The sequence below is a fragment of the Panthera leo genome, chromosome A2, assembly GCF_018350215.1.
Source record: "Panthera leo isolate Ple1 chromosome A2, P.leo_Ple1_pat1.1, whole genome shotgun sequence".
NCBI classification, from domain to species: domain Eukaryota; kingdom Metazoa; phylum Chordata; class Mammalia; order Carnivora; family Felidae; genus Panthera; species Panthera leo.
The window spans coordinates 55852527-55870294 of record NC_056680.1 but is presented as its reverse complement, the minus strand read 5'-3'; the positions used below and the strand labels follow the sequence as shown (position 1 = coordinate 55870294).

Sequence of the window (17768 nt, the reverse complement as noted above, 5' to 3'; positions counted from 1 at the left end):
TGAGGGGGAAAGGAGAGGCAGCATTCCTCTGGGAGGCCTGTGCAGGGCTCACCCTGCTGCCGACTCGCCCCTGCAGAGGTCAGGCAAGCCCCAAGTCCTCTCTGGAACTCAGTCTGCTCATCAGCAACACTACCAGGACTGTTGTCAAGATCCAAAGGCATAGGAAGGCTCTGGGAAGAACTGTGTCCTCACTCTCTGATATGCCGCTGAGGGGAGGGCTAAACAGACTTGCTTTTTCTGTGAAATAATCAATAAAAGCCTTGAAAATACCCACAGCACTTGCCCTGGAACCCAGGAACTCCTCACCTGGAACCTAACCTAAACAGAACAGGAAGGACAGAAACAGATTCACCCACAAAGAGACGTTCGTCACACTATTACCTATAATAGCAAATCATAGGCAACAATCTGAAATCCACAGTGCGGGGCTGGGTAAATAAACGTGGTACATCCACACAATGGGAGGTTCCACGGGTCCCCGAGGCAGCATGTACAAAGAGCCGGATACAAAACTGACTCCAGTTTGATCACAGCCGCGTGGCTTTAAAAAGCATAAAGCCATCCTACAAAGAAACACACCAGAAGACGGAGGGAAACACAGGCAGCCTGTCCTTGCTGGCGGTTTGTTTCCTTTTTCCTCCGCAGACTCTCCCACACTTTCTACAACGTACGGATAAGCTTTGGGGGGAAGCAGAGGGGGCAAGACTTTTTTGCCTGCTTTGTCCCCAGCACTTAGAACAGTGCCTGGCCCATAGTCAGTGCTCAATCATTATTTGCTGAAGGAAAGAGTGAACGTTAAGTCCTACAAGTACTCAACAAATAAGGACAAAGTAAAATAATTTTTTAGGAGCGCCTGGGTGGCTTAGTCGGTTAAGCGTCCGAATTCAGCTCAGGTCATGAACTCGCGGTTCGTGGGTTTGAGCCCCACATCAGGCTGTGTGCTGACAGCTCAGATCCTGGAGCCTGCTTGGGATTCTATGTCTCCCTCTCTATCTGCCCCTTCCTCACTCACTTGAGCACGTGCTTTCTCTCTCTCTCAAAAATAAATAAGCTTTAAAATAAAACAAAATAAAAATTTTTTTTTATAAAAGCCCTCATCTGCTTTCACAGTCTTTGTGCTGAGGGTCCCAGGGCCTCCCTGCACAGACAAGGGCAGAGCTTAGAGTCTATAAGAAAGGGTGCCATTCCCATCCAACATCAGGGAGAGGGCCAGCTCCGCCAGGAAGACGTGGTTTGCTCTGCCCAAGGACACCTCCCTCCACAGACACAGCTGGGGTCTCTTTGAGGGGTCCTGCAGCCTTGCTCCCTGGCTCCCTGCTGGGGCTTACCTGCTCTGCTCCAGAGGGTCTCGCTGAGGTTGCCCCAACTACTTACTTACCAGCGGGCTTCCCTGTTGGACCCCACTCTACCCTCTAAGAACTTCCAGATGTCCCTTCTGAAAGCACAGATCTGACCCCGTCACTCCTGCACTAAACCATTCTGTAGCACCTGCTGTCCTCGGAAGAAAGCCTTAGCCCAGGATTCGGGCTCTTCCAGGGTAGCCCTTGCCTCATCTCTCCTAGTCCCACCTTTAGACTAGCCCTCACAGAAGCCACCCCACTGACCCTGTCCCCTTACCTACTCCTTTCTCCAAGAAGCCCCCACTTCCTCCCTCACCCGATGACGTCCAGCCTGCCAGGGCAGACAGCTCATTCTCTGGTCCCTGCTTTGCCTCGTGTCAGCATACTGCAAGGAAATGATTGGTCTGGGGACCTACCTCCCTGATCAGCCTAAGGGTTCATTAAAGGTAAGGCCTGCTTTCTTCTATAACCACAGCAATCAAACTGTATGAGAAATAAAAAATGTAGAGAAAACAAGAATATTTTTTTAAAAAAAGACGGGAAATTACAATGACTCTGTGGTACTATTTCTTTTTTTTTTTTTTAATGTTTATTTATTTTTGAGAGAGACAGACAGAACGTGAGCAGGGAGGGGCAGAGAGAGAGGGAGACACAGAATCCGAAGCAGGCTCCAGGCTCTGAGCTGTTAGCACAGAGCCCGATGTGGGACTCAAACTCACAAACTGTGAGATCATGACCTGAGCTGAAGTCTGATGCTTAACCAACTGAGCCACCCAGGCACACTGCCCCTAGATTCTTTTTTTTTTTTTAATTTTTTTTAATGCGTATATATTTTTTGAGAGAGAGAGAGAGAGAGAGAGAGAGAGACAGAACATGAGCAGAGGATGGGTCAGAGAGAGAGGGAGATAAAGAATCCGAAGCAGGCTCCAGGCTCTGAGCTGTCAGCACACAGCCCAATGTGGGGCTTGAACCCATGAACCATGAGATCATGACCTGAGCCAAAGTCTGATGCTCAACCAACTGAGCCACCTAGGTGACCCCGTGATACTATTTCGTAGCCATATGATTAGCAAGAATCTAAAAGTTTGAGCACACACTCTGCTGGTGAGTATGCAGGGAAATGTGCACTCTTTTTAAAGAATTTAGTTACCTTTTTACTTAACTTTTTATTGAGATATAATTGACATATAACATAGCATTGGCTTCAGATGTATAGCATAACAATTTGATATTTGTATAGAGAGTTGACCTTTGAACTACCAGGGGTTAGGGGTGCTGACCCACCCAGCACGTCAAAAGTCTACATGTGACTCTTGACTCCCCCAAAAAGGAATGGAGGTGAGATTTCTAAGTATCTATCTTTTTTTTTAAGTTTTATTTATTTATTTTGAGAGAGAAGGGCAGAGAGAGAGGGGGAGAGAGAATCTGAAGCAACCTCTGCACTGTCAGCTCAGAGCTCGATGCGGGGCTCAAATTCAGGAACCATGAGACCACGACCCAAGCTGAAACCAAGAATTGGATGCTTAACTGGGCCACCAGGCACCCCTAAGTATCTTTCTGATATAGCTTTAACTCTGGAACTATATAACTTACATATACATAATAGTAAAAACAAAAACCAAACCCTAAAACTGACACCTGGAAACAGACCAATGTGTCTGACAGATGGGTCATTACAAAGCTGCAGTGACTAAGTGTGTGCCTGTCCCCTACTCTTGGCCTAAACGATACCTTAACCTCTCATGATTCCCAATGTCTTTTAGAACAAGAGTTACAAACACCTGTTCCTCTGACTGCCTTTCAACAGCTGGCGAGGGTGGGGGTCCACGGAGCCGGTTCCCAAGGTGGAATCAGCACCAGGCAGTAAAGGGCGCCAGGATCCATCAGCTATGTCTGCTGTGGGCACAGCACAGATGCACACAGGTGCCGTGCCTGCATTAGCCCGGAGTCCACCTGGGCAGGGGCCGCTTCTGGTTCAGAATGGCCAGCATGCTGGGAGTATGGAGGCTACCGCTAACACAGATCGAGGGAGTCCTTAGTTTAATGCCTATAACGTAGTGTACTTGACAGCTATGTCCAGGTCCGGTTCTCCCAAGCTCTCCTCTCCAAGAATCCTTGGAGCCCTGAGTGTTGGTGCTGCTTGAGGCAGAACATCCAGTCTCCCACCCCTCTGCGGGTAGAGACCAGAATGTATTGCTGGGATGTCATAAAGCCTGGGCTGAACCAAAGCATCCCAGCGCTCAGACAGTGCCAGCCCCTTCCATTTTGGACCCGCATGTGTGAACTCCACTCACTGTAGGGTGTTAGTCTATTTCTGTAGTCACCTGCCAGGACTGGGGTGACGGACCCACCCCTCAGGGCCCCCTGACCCTTCACCTAGCTCCCTCCATGCCCTCACCCCCACGGCGGCTGTGTAATTCCTCAACTGCCAAGAACCTGACGTCCTCACAGATTCAGACAACCACCTGGCTGTCACCCATAGTCCTGGACCCAGAGCAGTGCCCCAGCCAGTTGCCACCTCGCTATGGAGGGGAGTCACCGGAGTGACAGCTTTAAGATGCACACGCCCTCGAGGGGCACAGGGTGACGATCTGCTGAGGCCTACGGGGCACAGCTTCTCTTGGCTGTGGACTTACATTAAACCCTTAGCAAAGAAAGGGAATCACTTGTCAATGAGAATTCTGTCCTTTTAACTTTTTTTTCCCAATATTTTTCTGAATTTGCTATTGGTTATCAACTCTCCAGGAATCCCTCCCTGCACACATATGCACATGTGTAGACGCAGGCAATTTCAAAAAACCTGGGGCGCCCCCACCCGCAGACTCTGCCTTGTTGCATGCCCAGATTTTGAAACCATCAAGATAGCCCTTTTTCTGCATGTGAATGGCCAAGCATGACCAGGGCCTTTGACTTTTCCTCCCTGGCCCTCCTACTCCACTCAGGCCTCTTTGCTCAAACATCACCTCCTCCAAGAGGCCTTCTCTGATCCTGTAAGGCAGAACCTCTTGTCACCTGCTACCTCCTTTCCCGCTCAACTGCCCTTATTACTACCTGCCATCACTTTGTATGTAGTCATTTGTTTCTGTCGCCACAACTAGAATGAAGCTGTTACTGGCTAGCTGTGTGACCGCAAGCAGGTTAACCTCTAGGAGGCTCAGTCTCTGCATTCTGTAAAATGGGTATAACAAGAACTTGCACCTCGTGGGATTTTACCACAGAGATTCAAGGAGTTGGGGGCAGGGGGTGCCTGGGTGGCTCAGTCGGTTAAGCCTCTGATCTTGACTTTGGCTCAGGTCATGATCTCATGGTATGTGAGTTGGAGACCCACATCGTGCTCTGTGCTGACAGTGCAGAGCCTGCTTGGGATTCTCTCTTTCCCTCTCTGTCTCAAAATAAGTAAATAAATTTTTTAAAAAAGAGATTCAAGGGAATGTGAATGAAAGCCCCAAATACATGTCCAGCAACACAGGCTCAGTAAAGGACCTGAGCTAGGGCACCCGGGTGGCTCAGTCATTTGAGTGTCAGACTTCACCTCAGGTTGTGCTCTCTCGGTTCATGAGTTTGAGCCCTGCATCCGGCTCTGCACTGACAGCTCAGAGCCTGCTTCGGATCCTCTGTCCGGTCTCTGCCCCTCTCCCACTCGCATCCTGTCAAACATAAGTGAACATTAAAAAAAAAAAATGGCCCGTGCTATTATCAACTATCCTTATCATCCCCATTTTACAGATGGAAAACATGAATCCCAGCAAAGTGAAGCAACGTGTCCAAGTGTATCCAGTCTGTTTCGACTGCAGATCCCCTGTTCTTCCCCGTGTGTCAATGCTACAACCAGCAAAACTTCACTGCGGGCAAAACAGGTCACTGTAAACCCTGCCAAAGGATTTTTTTTTCCACCACCAGCCCAAAGGGAAAGACTGTGTAAAGGCACCACACGTCCTATAATTAACAGCTGCCAAACTATGAATTACCACCTTCGTGTGTAATTCTCCTCCCATTCAGGCATAAACGGGCCAGAGAATTCTGTGCCAGGGAGAAAGGTTAATAATCACCACTGCTAACGAAGGACGCTCATAAATCATAAGGGCTCCTCAGTGGATGTCAGAGCACAGATACTTGAAGGGGCAAACCAGAGAGGAGAGGGTCTGTGCACGTCAGACCAGACGTCTACTCTGGGCCTCGGTCTCCTGATTTGCAGAACCAAGAGGGTGAGTCTAAACATCCAGAGGCCCTTAGCGCAGACGGTTTACATTTCTAGCAGATGGAATGCACGCACCCCTTCACAGGATACTCACGCTTGGTCTAGGACCAAAAGACAGCAGGAGAGGGGTGGGGTGGTTGGAAGTGAAGGCCCCACTTCCCCTGGCTATCCCAGCGGCTCTGGGGTCATCGTGTTCAGCCGTACTGAACAGCTCCATTGTGGGAACGGGGAGCCAGGGGGGGTCCTCACACCCGGGCACTGGGGGCTCCCAGAGAGTAACCTGCATGGGGGTCAAGGGTCTCCAGATCCATGCAGCAGACAAAAGCTGAAGAGTACCTGGGGTGCGGACCGCGGAGGGAATTAGGTAGCCAGCAAGAACAAGGCCTCCATAGTCCAAACAGACGGAGGAAGGTACATGTAAGTCGGGGGTGGGGGCCAGAGCTGAGCGGTGCCCATCTTATGTGTGGACCTGATTTTGTCCTCCTCTGACCTTCACCAGCTGCCCACTGCTGGGTGAGAACAGAATAAATATCTAGCCCCTAGCCCAGCATTCAAAACCCTCCTTGATCTGACCCAGGGAGACTTCCCAGCCTCTTATCTCACCCGAGATATACTATTTCTAGTGCCCTCAGCAGCCAAGCTTCCTGCCTCCATGCCCTCCTTCTCCTTCTGTGTTCGCTGGTGACCTGTCCCCCTCGGGACTCTTCCTTATCTCTGTCATGCTCATTGCAGTTGTCTGAGCAGCTGCCTCCCCCACAGACCAGTGGCCACCCAGGGCACAGTATGGGACTTCACCTGGGATCTCTGTCTCCCCAGCCTGGACTGTACCAACAAAGTGCCCAGGGACAATCTGCAGGGTAAATTGACGGATGGACAAGCAAACAGTCACTGATAGTTGCTTTCCTAGTTTCTATGCTCCCCTCTTCCTTAAAGAAAAGAACCCTCATTTTGTCAGGGTAGAAAAGTATCTAGCTAAAATATTTCCTGGTCTCTGTTGAAGCTAGGTATGGCCAATGGATTTAGTTCTGGCCAGTGAGATGCAGGTAGAAACTGTTCTTTTAAACTCCTGACAAGGCTACTACAAGAAGCTAACTTAGCTGAAAGGAAAGCTCTTTCCTCTTTTAGCTATGTGGGATACAGATGTGATAGCTGGAGCTCCAGCAGCTATTTTAGACTGCGAGGCAAACGTGAGGATGAAAGCCACATACTAGAATGAGGAAAGACAGAAACCTAGGTCCCTGATACTATGGAACTGCCACACTAGCCCCAGGCAAGACCTCTCACATGAAAGAGAAATAAACTCTCTTTTGGCTAAGACACTGTTTTAGATTTTGTTACATGTAAATAAACCTGATCTTAACTGTTATCAAGACAGAAGAAAGATAAAAAAAGAAAGTCATATCTTTCTCCTACAGCTTATCTAGTCAGGAAGCCTTGACTGGGGACACGTCTACATTATCTTCACCCTTAATCCCACCTCAGAACAGTGAGCTCATTCGGTGCCCTCTGATGCTTCAGCCACACACCCCAGATAATTGGGATGTCTGGTCATGAAGCAAGCACCCAGGAAGAGCCCTGAAGAATCTCTCCTCAGGGTCCTAGGGAAACCGCACCTCATGGAAGGCTCCGGCAGGGGTTCCTCAAGAGTGACTGACGCCATCCATCTTAGGGAGGTCGATCCTCTTGAAACCTGTTCTCTGAGCCCTCAGTGCTTCCTGATCAGTGAGGGGACCCTGACTTCCTAATTTTACATTGCCACCCTCCCTTCTACTACCCTCCCTATCACCCTCTCCTTCCTTACTTTTTCCATGGTATGCATTGGCTTATTACTGTCTCCACCGCTGTCTCTGCTAGAATGCCAGTTCCTGAGGGCAGGGATTTCTGTGTGTTTTTTGCTCTGTTGTATTCCTAAGGTGTAGAGCCGGGACTGGTGTAGTAGGTATTCATATAAATTTTGGTGTGGGGGGGTCAGGAGACCTGGCTCCAGTCCTGGCTGGTAAGCCTGGACACATTTGCCCACTCATTCATTCTAAACAAAACAACCCTTCTCAGATAATACCCACTTCTGGGTATTTAACCGCAGGAAAGGAAAACACTAACTCAAAAAGATATTTGCACTCCCGTGTTCATTATAGCATTATTTACAATAGCCAAGATATGGAAATAACTTAAGTGTTCATTGATGGATGAATAAAGATGACACACATACACAGAGAGGAATATTATTTAACCATAAAAAAGAAGGAAATCTATTTGCAACACCGTGGATGGACCTTGAGGGCATTATGCTAAGTGAATTAAGTCAGACAGAGTAAGACAAGCACTGTATGATCTCACTGATGTGTGTAATCTAAAAAAAAAAAAAAAAAGAAAAGTCATAGATATAGAGAACAGATTGGTGGTTGCTGCGGAGGGGTGTGGGGCAAGAAATGGGTGAAGGGAGTCAAAAGGTAGAAACTTCCAGTTATAAAATAAATAACTCACGGCGATGTAATGCACAGCATGAAGCCTGCAGTTAACAATACCGTATTGTATATTTGAAAGTTGCTAAGAGTAGATCTCAAAAGTTGTCACCACAAGAAAAAGATGTGTACCTTTGGTGCTGGATATTAACCAGACTTACTGTGGCGATCATTTCACAATATACACAAATATTGAATCATTATGTCATACACCTGAAACTAATATAATGTTATATGTCAATTATACCTCAATTGAAAAAAAAAAAAAGGAAAAAAAAAACCTGTTGGTGGTTATCTGCTCTGTATCAAACACCATGCTCCAGGCTAGGGTTTCAGAGGTGAAAGGCTCTAATCTCACGGACCCTGCTTCTAATGGGTGAGAGAAACATGGGGGAAGAAAACATGTTGCCAAAAACCAAGGGGACCAGAACTGTCCTGCAGGCTGGAGCTGGGGGTCAGGGAAATGTAAGCCCTGACTGTCCCAGCCCGGGAGGCCCCTGGGAGGCGCCCCGGGACAACCCTTTTGCCCCCTGAAGGGGGAGCTGACACACCCTCTCTGGACCTCCTGTGTGAGAGGCAGGCTTTGCATTAGGTCCACTTCCTGCGGCGGGGCCTGCGTGAAGCCTTCCCATCCACCCTTGGAGGAAGGTCTGGTTCTCTTTCATCTGTATTTTAAACCAACCCTTACGGAGCACTCACTACCTCCCAGGCACTGTTCTAAGCCTCTCTCATTCACTAGCCCCGCTAATCCACACCATAACCCTATGATTTAGGTGCTGTATTAGCCCCATTTTACAGGCAGGGAAACAGAGGCCCAGAAAATTAAACTAGTCAATGCCACCGAGTTGGTGTCAGACCTGGATTCAAACTCGGCAGTCAGTGTCAAAGCCGAGGCAGTGAGTTCTGAGCTCTGAAGGCCTCTCGCCACAGAGAGATGAAGGGGGACTCACACACCAGCTGGGTACCTGATGTCAGGCAGGCACCAGAATCCTCTGCAGACAGCATTTCATCCCCACAGATGTCAACGATCACCTTCCGCCATCAGGGAGGCCCTGCTCTTTCTACACACTTCCTGATTTCAGCTTGATGACGAGAGGGAGCAGGAGCTATTCCAAAAGCTATTCTGACCAATCAGGGTTTAAAAAAAAATTTTTTTTATGTTCCATTGTATACTTCAGAGAGAAAGAAACAGAGTGTGAGCAGGGAAGGGGCAGAGAGAGACAGAATCGGAAGCAGGCTCCAGGCTCCGAGCTGTCAGCACAGAGCCCGACGCGGGACTCAAACTCACGAACAGTGAGATCATGACCTGAGCTGGAGTCAGACGCTCAACCGACTGAGCCACCCAGGCGCCCCACCAATCGGGTTTTAATAAAAATTTGCCAGAGCAACTGAATTATTCGCATCAAGGGGAAGAGGTGGGCTTACCTTGAGGGGCAGGTAGGCAGCGATGGTGATCCGGGCACTCAGGTGGATGTGGCCATGTTTGTAGCTCACGAGGAGTGTGGTGTAGCCCTGGGCCTCCGCTCTCACCTTGACCCCGCTGCAGTGCTCAGACCCTGGCTGCAGCCTCCCTGTAAGAAGAGAACCAAACGATCCCTGTGAACTTGCCTTTGCCAAGAAAAACATGACGGGCTGACAGCCCCTCCTTCATCCTGGGCTTGATACACAATCTAACTTTTTTAACTAAAAAATCTGAAGTGGGGCGCCTGGGTGGCTCAGTCGGTTAAGCGTCCGACTTCGGCTCAGGTCATGATCTCGCGGTTCGTGGGTTCGAGCCCCGCATCGGGCTCCGTGCTGACAGCTCAGAGCCTGGAGCCTGCTTTGGATCCTGTGTCTCCCTCTCTCTCTGTCCCTCCCCCACTCGCGCTCTGTCTCTCTGTCTCAAAAATAATAAACATTAAAAAAAATGTTTTTAAAAATCTGAAGTATAATTCCCATACCAAAATACACTTATCATGAGCATACCATTCATAATGATTTTTTCCCCCACCAACTGAACACACCCTGTATCTAGAGAAACACTACGACCTGTATCCCTGAATCTCCCATAGATCTTTCTGGTCACTAGCCCTCCCCAGAGGAAAACCACTGCCACCTGACTTCTAACAGCTTAATTTTGCTGACTTCTATATTTTACATGAAGGGAGTCACTGAGCATAAGCTCCTGTGCGTCTATCCTCTTAAGCTCAACACTGGTGGTGAGAGCTCTCCTTACACTTTGCACAATGTACATCTTTTATCCGCATTTGTAAATATGACTTCACTGTATGAATATGTAGCGACCGATTTCCCCATGCTACTGCAAACATCTGGGTTGTTTGCAGAGTGGGGCTTTGAAGCAGGGTGCTGCTGTGAACACGTATGCGTGTTTTCTGGGGTGGACGCATTTCGGCATTTCTGCTGGGCGTATCCCTAAGAGTCCGGTATCTTCACCCCTAGTCCTTATTCCCCAGGAGCACGGGTATGTTTGTATATCACCATCACTGCCAAATATGTTCCCTAAAATGGTTACATCAAGCTATACTGTTCTTAGTTGCTGCACAGCATCCCTGCCAATACTTGGTATTTTCCACAATTTTTAAAAAAGGCATTCTAGTGGGAGTGTAACGGTATTTTATTGTTTTGTTTCCAAACATTTAGAAAAAAAATCTGTGAAACCCCACATACCCATCCCCTAGATTCTACAATGAATATTTCGCTATATTTCTCCTACCGCATATCCATCCATCCCCCTACCCATCTACCCACTGATCTTATTTTTTTTATGCATTTAAAAGTAAGTTGTAGGCATCAGTACACTTCATTCCAAATGCTTTAGCATACATATAATTATCCACAGTCCGATATTTCTTCATGGTTCTCTTTCCCGAAGGTCAAATTTACACATAGTGAAATAGTACAGATCTTAAGTGGACCATGCCATGAGTTCTGACAGACGCGTCTACCTGTGAAGCCCTAACCTCTACCAAGATGCGGGACACGACCTATCCCCATGGTTCCCTCCTGCTCCTTCTCAGGCAATCCCTGCTCACCCCTTTCCCTGGAAGCAAGCACTATGGCATTCGTTTTACATCATGGTTTAAGGGTTTTGGGGTTTTATTAAATAATAATTTTATTGAACTATAACTCACATGTCACAGAATCACCCATTTATTTTTTTTTTAGCTTTTTTTTTTAATGTTTGTTTATTTTTGAGAGAGAGAGAGAGAGAGCATGAGCAGGAGTGGGGCAGAGAGAGAGAGGGAGACACAGAATCCGCAGCAGGCTCCAGGCTCCGAGCTGTCAGCACAGAGCCCGGTGCGGGGCTCGAACTGATGAACCACGAGATCATGACCCAGGCCGAAGTCTGACGCTTAACCGACTGAGCTACCCAGGCCCCCCAGAATCACCCATTTCGAGTGCACACACAATTCAGTGGTTTTTTAACACATTCACAGAGTTGGGCAACTACCACCACTAATTCTAGAACATCTCATCTCCCAAAACGAAACCTGCACCCATGGCCAGTGGCGCCCTCCCCTCTCCAGTCCCCGGCAGCCACTGCTGTACTTTCCGTCTCTCTCTCCATGGAGATCGGTGTGCCCCCCACTGCACGCCAATGAAGCGCATTCTTTGGGTCTGGCGGCTGTCACGCAGCATGTTTTTGAAATTCATCTATGCTGTCCCATGATCAGTAAGCCGGTTCCTTTTTATTGCGGAATACTGTGCTGCGAGGGTGCCCCACAGTCAGTCTGCTCATCCATTCACCAGCTGAGGAGCACTGGCGATGTTTCCAGGTTGGGACAGAGCACGCTGTTGTGTCAGTGGCCACCACTGTGGCCAGGGCAGAAGTCCCCGCACCGCCAGGAAGGGTGGGCTATAGAGTCCACGGGCAGAGCCCACGAGCCCCGGAAAACTGCAGCTCTGCCCAGTGGGCCTGTGTCCACAATCACACACAGCGAATAGGGCAATGCTAGGTCTGAGTGTGGACCCTGCTGGCTTCCGGTCGGGTTCAGAGAGGCTGGGCGAATGCTCTCCTGGACTCGGCCCTGAATGTGAGACAGGACGCCGGGTCCTCTGCAGAGCTGGGAAGTGGGTGCTGGGGAGTGGGGGCGGGGCGGCCTGAGCGTGATGCCCTCTGCCCCCTGCCCCAGCCTGCCTGGTGTAGAGACTCAGCACTCCCCGAGTGCCAGGCTCTCCCGTCCCACGACCTCCGCCCTGACCTGGGGCCGAACTTGGAACGTGTCACTCCCTCTGCGGTCTCTGGCTCCTGACCTACTCTTCCTGCTTCTCAGAACACTCTTCTCCCAATTTTCCCCCTCCCATCCTTCAGGTTCAGCTCTCACTTCATTTAAGCAGCCTTCCCAGACATCCCCAAACTGGCTCAGGCACCCAACTTCTGCCGAGGAATATGTTCAGGTTTTCCTGCCGAGTGCACGCCCAGGGGTGGGACAGAACTCACGGTCCCTGTGCTCGCCCACCGGCCCACTCCGTCCCAGGCACCGTAAATGCCTGTGGAGCCACCTGTCTTGGTTCTTAGTGGGCCATGAAGGAGACACCACACGTCTCGTGTTCACCAGGAACCCCCAGAGCACAGCACTTACTAGGTGCTCAGCGAACAGGCTGCTGAAAACCAGCCGAGGCTGGGAGCAGAGCAAGGGCCAGGGCAGAGCAGGAGCCCAGGTGTCACAGCACCCCGCCAAGCCCAGAGCCCTGGGGCTCCATCAAAGGCTTGCAATGGTGCCCACGGCCAAACAGCTTCCAAGGGGGCTTCAGCGATGAGGACAAGGAGGAAATGGGACCCCAGCTGCCAACTCCAGCAGGAAGAAAGTGGAGCCCCAAACTCACCGAGAGGGAGTCTTGGGGCCTGGGGCTGCAGCCACTGAGGGACCCATCACGTGTCCTCTCAACCAGGCAATCTCACCTGAGACAGACAGACAGAGAAGGAAGCCTAGCGTGGGGATACATCTGCCCCAAGCACCTGTCCCATGAGCCTCCTGGGCCCCAGACAGATGTCACTCAACCCGCTGGCCCCACCTGGTCACTGGCCCCACAGATCCTCTGGACGCCTGCATCTCTGTGGCCAGGCTAGGCTCCAGGTTAGAAGGTATGTATTTCTCATATAGCCTGGACCCTATAAGCGAGGCTTCACCAAGCCACATGTGTACTCTACACCAAGGGACATTCCAGGAGCTTTCTGAGGGAAATTTTGACACCATGGGTGTTGGTCTCGGCTGCTACCTTCAGAACCAATCTCCTTGAAACATGCTTCTTGCGCTGGGCTGAGGGACATTCGTTCATAACCCTCACAGCTAGTGAGGAGCGGGTAGACACACGTCAGGGGCAGCGCAGGGGGGCAGCTCCTCTCCTGCCTCAGCGGGCCTCTCTCTCCCTCACGCAGAGGTCTTTACCCCGGGCGGCTGACCACCGAGGCCCTGCCCACCTGTTACTTCCAACCCCTCCCCAAACCTTCCTCCCTCACTGGATTGTCAGTCCTTGGCTTTCTTCATCCACAGGAATCCCCTCACTGCCCCGTCTCCACCTCTCAGGGGATGATGGCTCCACGGTCAGTGTCAGACACACCCAGGTCTGTATCCCACCCTCACCTGTGCCCTTGTGTGACCCTGAGCAGCTAGCTAGTGAAGAGCAGTTCCCTGTCTCTTCATCTGACACGTGGGCCAACCATAGCCCGCCCTCCCACGAAGTCTGATGAGTCACACACACATACTGAGTGCTTACTCTGCACCTGGTGGGGTTGACGTTCTTTAAACTGACTGCCACCGCCACCATTACCACCGACATCACAACCGAAGCCCCGCGGGGCAAGCCAAAGAGGAAAGGTCAATGTGCATTGAGGGGTGGACACGCTTCATGCCACCAAGGTGTCAGGATTCTGTCACCAGCCAAAATCCCTACCGACAGGTATCCCGAGTACCTACTGCAAATCCAGGCACTGCAATGGTCACGAGGACATGTGATTCTATTTAAGATGACACCCATTTTAGAGATGTGGCAACTGAGGGCTCCCAAAGCCCAATGACAGGGTGGGTCACACGATGGGCAGGAGCCGGACCAGACCACTGCTGATGGTGGACAAGGGGACACATGTCATTCCTCGTGCTATGACCCGCCCCCCCCCCCCCGCCCCGATGTCTCAAGCCCTCCAGTGGGCAATCGGGGACAGCCCCTGTTGAGAACTTAGGCATTCTGTCTGGTGCCCCCTCATCAGTGCTGGCTCACCTGGGAGTGGCTGGAACACGCCCTGGTTCTCCACCTCGATCGCCAAGTCGAAATGGGAGCAGTCGCTCAGGGTGACCACCTCGTCGGCCCCACCAGGAATGAGGCCGTTGATCCTCAGCGGCAGCTCCAAGGTCTGGCCCACGCGTGCCTCCACCTGGCATGGTGCGAACTCCATGCTGCTGGGCTCGATCACGTACACCTGTGGGACAGTGGTGTGGACTGAGGTCATCGGGTTCCGCGGGAGAGGAAGGGCATGTGCTAGTGTTTCCTAAGAGCTGCCGTGCACTGGGCACTGAGGACACGTCAGTGAAGAGACTGAGCTGGGAGGACAGGTGTGTGCAGTGAATTGGGGGACAGAGCTGTCAGGGAAGGCCGCTCTGATAAGGTGACCCAGGAGCTCAGACCTGAGAGCCATGTCAGACGCAGCCAGACAGAAGTGTAGGGGGAAAACATTCCGGGAAGCAGAGACAGTCGGTGCAAAGGTCCTGAGCCACGTACCAGCTCAGCTTGCTGGAGGAATATAAAGAAGGCCACAATACAGGGTGAGAGAGGCATCATCACCCACAGATGACACTTCTATAAAACAAAACTTGTCATGCTCCAGGTTCTGTTCTAAAAACACTGCTAATTCATTCAGTGCTCTCAGGCTCTTTGTTAAGATTTTATTAGCCACCTCTACTTGAGAAAACCTGGACGGTGGGTCTGGGCCGGGCAGCCTGGCCTCTGGGGCCATTACACAGTCTCTCGAGGAACTGTCCCCAGGCTGCTGAGCAACTGGATGAAAGGTAGCACGTGTACTGAGATTAAAGAAACTCAGGGGGAGGAGGACAGTGGTCACAGTTAATCCATAATTTGACAATCATGCTGTAGCTAAAGGGTCTTGGCTACGACCCTTTTTACATGAGAATGAGATCGATCCTTAGACAGGAGTGTGTGTGTGTGTGTGTGTGTGTGTGTGTGTGTGTGTGTGTATCTATGTGGATCCAGATATAAAGACCAGGACAACCTGTCCATCCACGTCCCAAATAATATACGAGCAGGTTGAGACTGGACACGCTGTGTAAGGAGCTTTGACTTCTGCCTAAGTGAAGTCATAGAGGTAGGTGGAGGTCGGGGTCAGGGTCAGGAAGTCAGGAGGCCAAGGTGGGTGGCAGTGACTCACACCCACCACCCACGGCCTTCGCCACGTGAGCTGGTCCTGCACCACCTGGGGTCAACAGCCAGGTGCAGGGCTCCAGTACAGAGAAGGAAATGAGTCAGAGCCAGATCTCACGGAGTCTGGGGCCTCCCTTTGACCATGAATTTGCCAACGCTCAGCATCACTTCTGACTTGGAGGTTTCATTCCTTTCAGGTTTGAGGACTTTTCTAGAATGGCCCCTTGGTTACCTCATGTCTTCTGTGTTCCCTGGTCCCCCTTCCAGAAACTCTCACTATGCTGACCCTGCCCCTTCTGGTCTCATCCCCTGCCTGGTGGGGGATGTCACACCCATCCCCCTGCTGTGACCTGAGCTCCTCAAGGGCGGGGCTGGGGCCTGACCCCCATCCCCCTGCCGGCCACCAAAACCCAGTCCAAGACTGAGGGCCGAAGTGCTTCTGAATAAGCCTGAAGGCTGCATGTCAGGAGGCGGGCTGGAGACCTCAGTCCTGCGCCTCTCCCCACCCCCAACCCCGCCCCCAAGCTGTCCGGGGCCCCGAGGTCTCACCTTCATCTCCCCAAAGTGGAGCGGGTTCTGCACGTCATGCGCCTGGATCACACTGAGTCCAGTGTTACTGCCTGTGGTCATGACGCCCTTGACGGTGACCATGGCCACCATGTGGCTTGACGAAGACCAGCTGAAGTTCCCACTCCCGCCGTGGGCCTGGGGAGGAAAACCAGTGCATCGGCCCGCCTGCCTGCCCGCGCTCTCTCTCTCTCCCTCTGTCTGTCTCTTCCTGCCGCACACTCACGCTCGCTCTCTGACTCTCACGGTCAGCAGCCTCTCACCACCTGCAGCATCAGCCGACCCCCGGCTGGAGGCCGCCTCCCCACCTCGCTCTCTCTACCGGGTCTCATTTCCGGTCCTCATGCTGTGGGGGCCTTGTGGCCGACACACACATACGCACACGCCCGTGACACTGGCCCCAGACCTGGCGGCACCCGCAGACCCGAGTGGGAGGACCCTGGGCCACACGGCAAGGTCCAGGAAGCTGCTTCCCCGACCAGGCACAGGCTCCCTCCCGGCACACACCCCTCCTGCTGCTAGCCGTCTCCCCTGAAGTACAGGCAGTCCAGTGGCTCCCCACATCGGAGGCCAGCACCCCAAGCCCTGGACGGGGACACACCTGAGTGAACAGGCAGCAGGTGCCGGTGACAGTCGTCACGGCCAGGGAGACAGCAGGGACAGTGCTGGCCACCGGGGCTCGAGCCCCCATGGGAGTCGGTCAGTGCCCGCTGACTGAGGCCAGGTGGGCGCGTGCATATCAAAGACCGAGAACACTTGATAGGTGACAGTTAGAGATGTTCTCGCCTTGAATTTCAAATTCTTCTCCAAGGATATTTACACTGCTTTTGGAAAACAACCTTTTTTTATCATTATTATTTTATTTTTTAACAAAAACTAATGCTGAAGTTGAATGTGCCCTCGAGGCTTTCTTTATTATGCTTCCTTGTCTGTTGATCTGCGTTTGTTTTTTTTTTTCTGATTGCCAAAATATGACGCTGTGACGGACACCCCAGAAAGTAGAAAAAGCATAAAAACTCCCCGATTTTAAATTCTCTCCAACCACTAGAAGGTAACAGTAAAAGACACAGAATAGACAAAAAGCCCTAATCCCATGGAAACCCCCAAAGGAGCGAACCCAGATGTGGGGTGTCAGTTACCTTTATTGTGTACTGATAGGCGCCCGTCTTTGGTTGCCACGGAAACGTCAAGATGCTCGGATAGAGGGTGATGGGGACGTGAATTTCTACCTCCTGCTGGTTCCACACAGGTACCCGCAACGTGTGGACCCCTCCATCCTACAAGGGGGTGAGGGAGCTGCACGTCACCATGACAACCAGGTCATCAGAAGTTTTTGCACCCAAGCAGACCCCCACCCCTCCCCGGAGATCAGGTCACAAGGAGATTTTGTGATTGTCGGGGAGCAGGAAGGATGATGCCGGATACCCTCCACCCTCCTCTGTCTCCATGGAGACAGCTTTCCACGGCTCTGTAACAGCCACTCAAGTAAATGCTGCCTGACTTCATCTTCACGGCACCCCAGGTGGGACGATGTGGTTATCCCACTTTACAGGCAGAAAAACTGAGACATGGGGCACGAAAGCAACTTGCCCAAAACCCCCAGAGCTGAAGTGAGACTGGTAGGAATCGCTGTCTAACCCCCAGGCCGTTCTCTCTGCTGCCTCTAGCTGCCTCCTCCAGGTCCGGGGCAGGTTTGTGCAGGGTAGGAAGAGATCACCCGTCACCCATGCCAATTTCCCAATCAGTAAAAACCTGCTCACACCTAAAACTGACCGGCCTTTTAAATGAAAGGACTTGGAAGGACCCAAGCAGCCAAACGGCCAAAGG

General features: G+C 51.4%; 1 protein-coding gene across 6 annotated transcripts in view; it reads right to left on the bottom strand.

Annotated features, from left to right (window-relative positions):
* Window positions 1-17768, bottom strand: part of NUP210 (nucleoporin 210) — a 108279-nt gene that overhangs the window by 50459 nt on the left and 40052 nt on the right. For all 6 annotated transcript variants that reach the window (XR_006195653.1, XM_042911850.1, XM_042911874.1 and 3 more), the window contains exons 11-14: window positions 17081-17218; window positions 15924-16079; window positions 14220-14418; window positions 9426-9571 (exon numbers count right to left, since the gene is read on the bottom strand). Coding sequence is in view for 5 of the 6 variants with exons in the window: in XM_042911850.1 (XP_042767784.1) it covers window positions 9426-9571; window positions 14220-14418; window positions 15924-16079; window positions 17081-17218 (639 nt within the window). In the remaining variant the exon portion in view is untranslated. The remainder of the gene's footprint in view (window positions 1-9425; window positions 9572-14219; window positions 14419-15923; window positions 16080-17080; window positions 17219-17768) is intronic.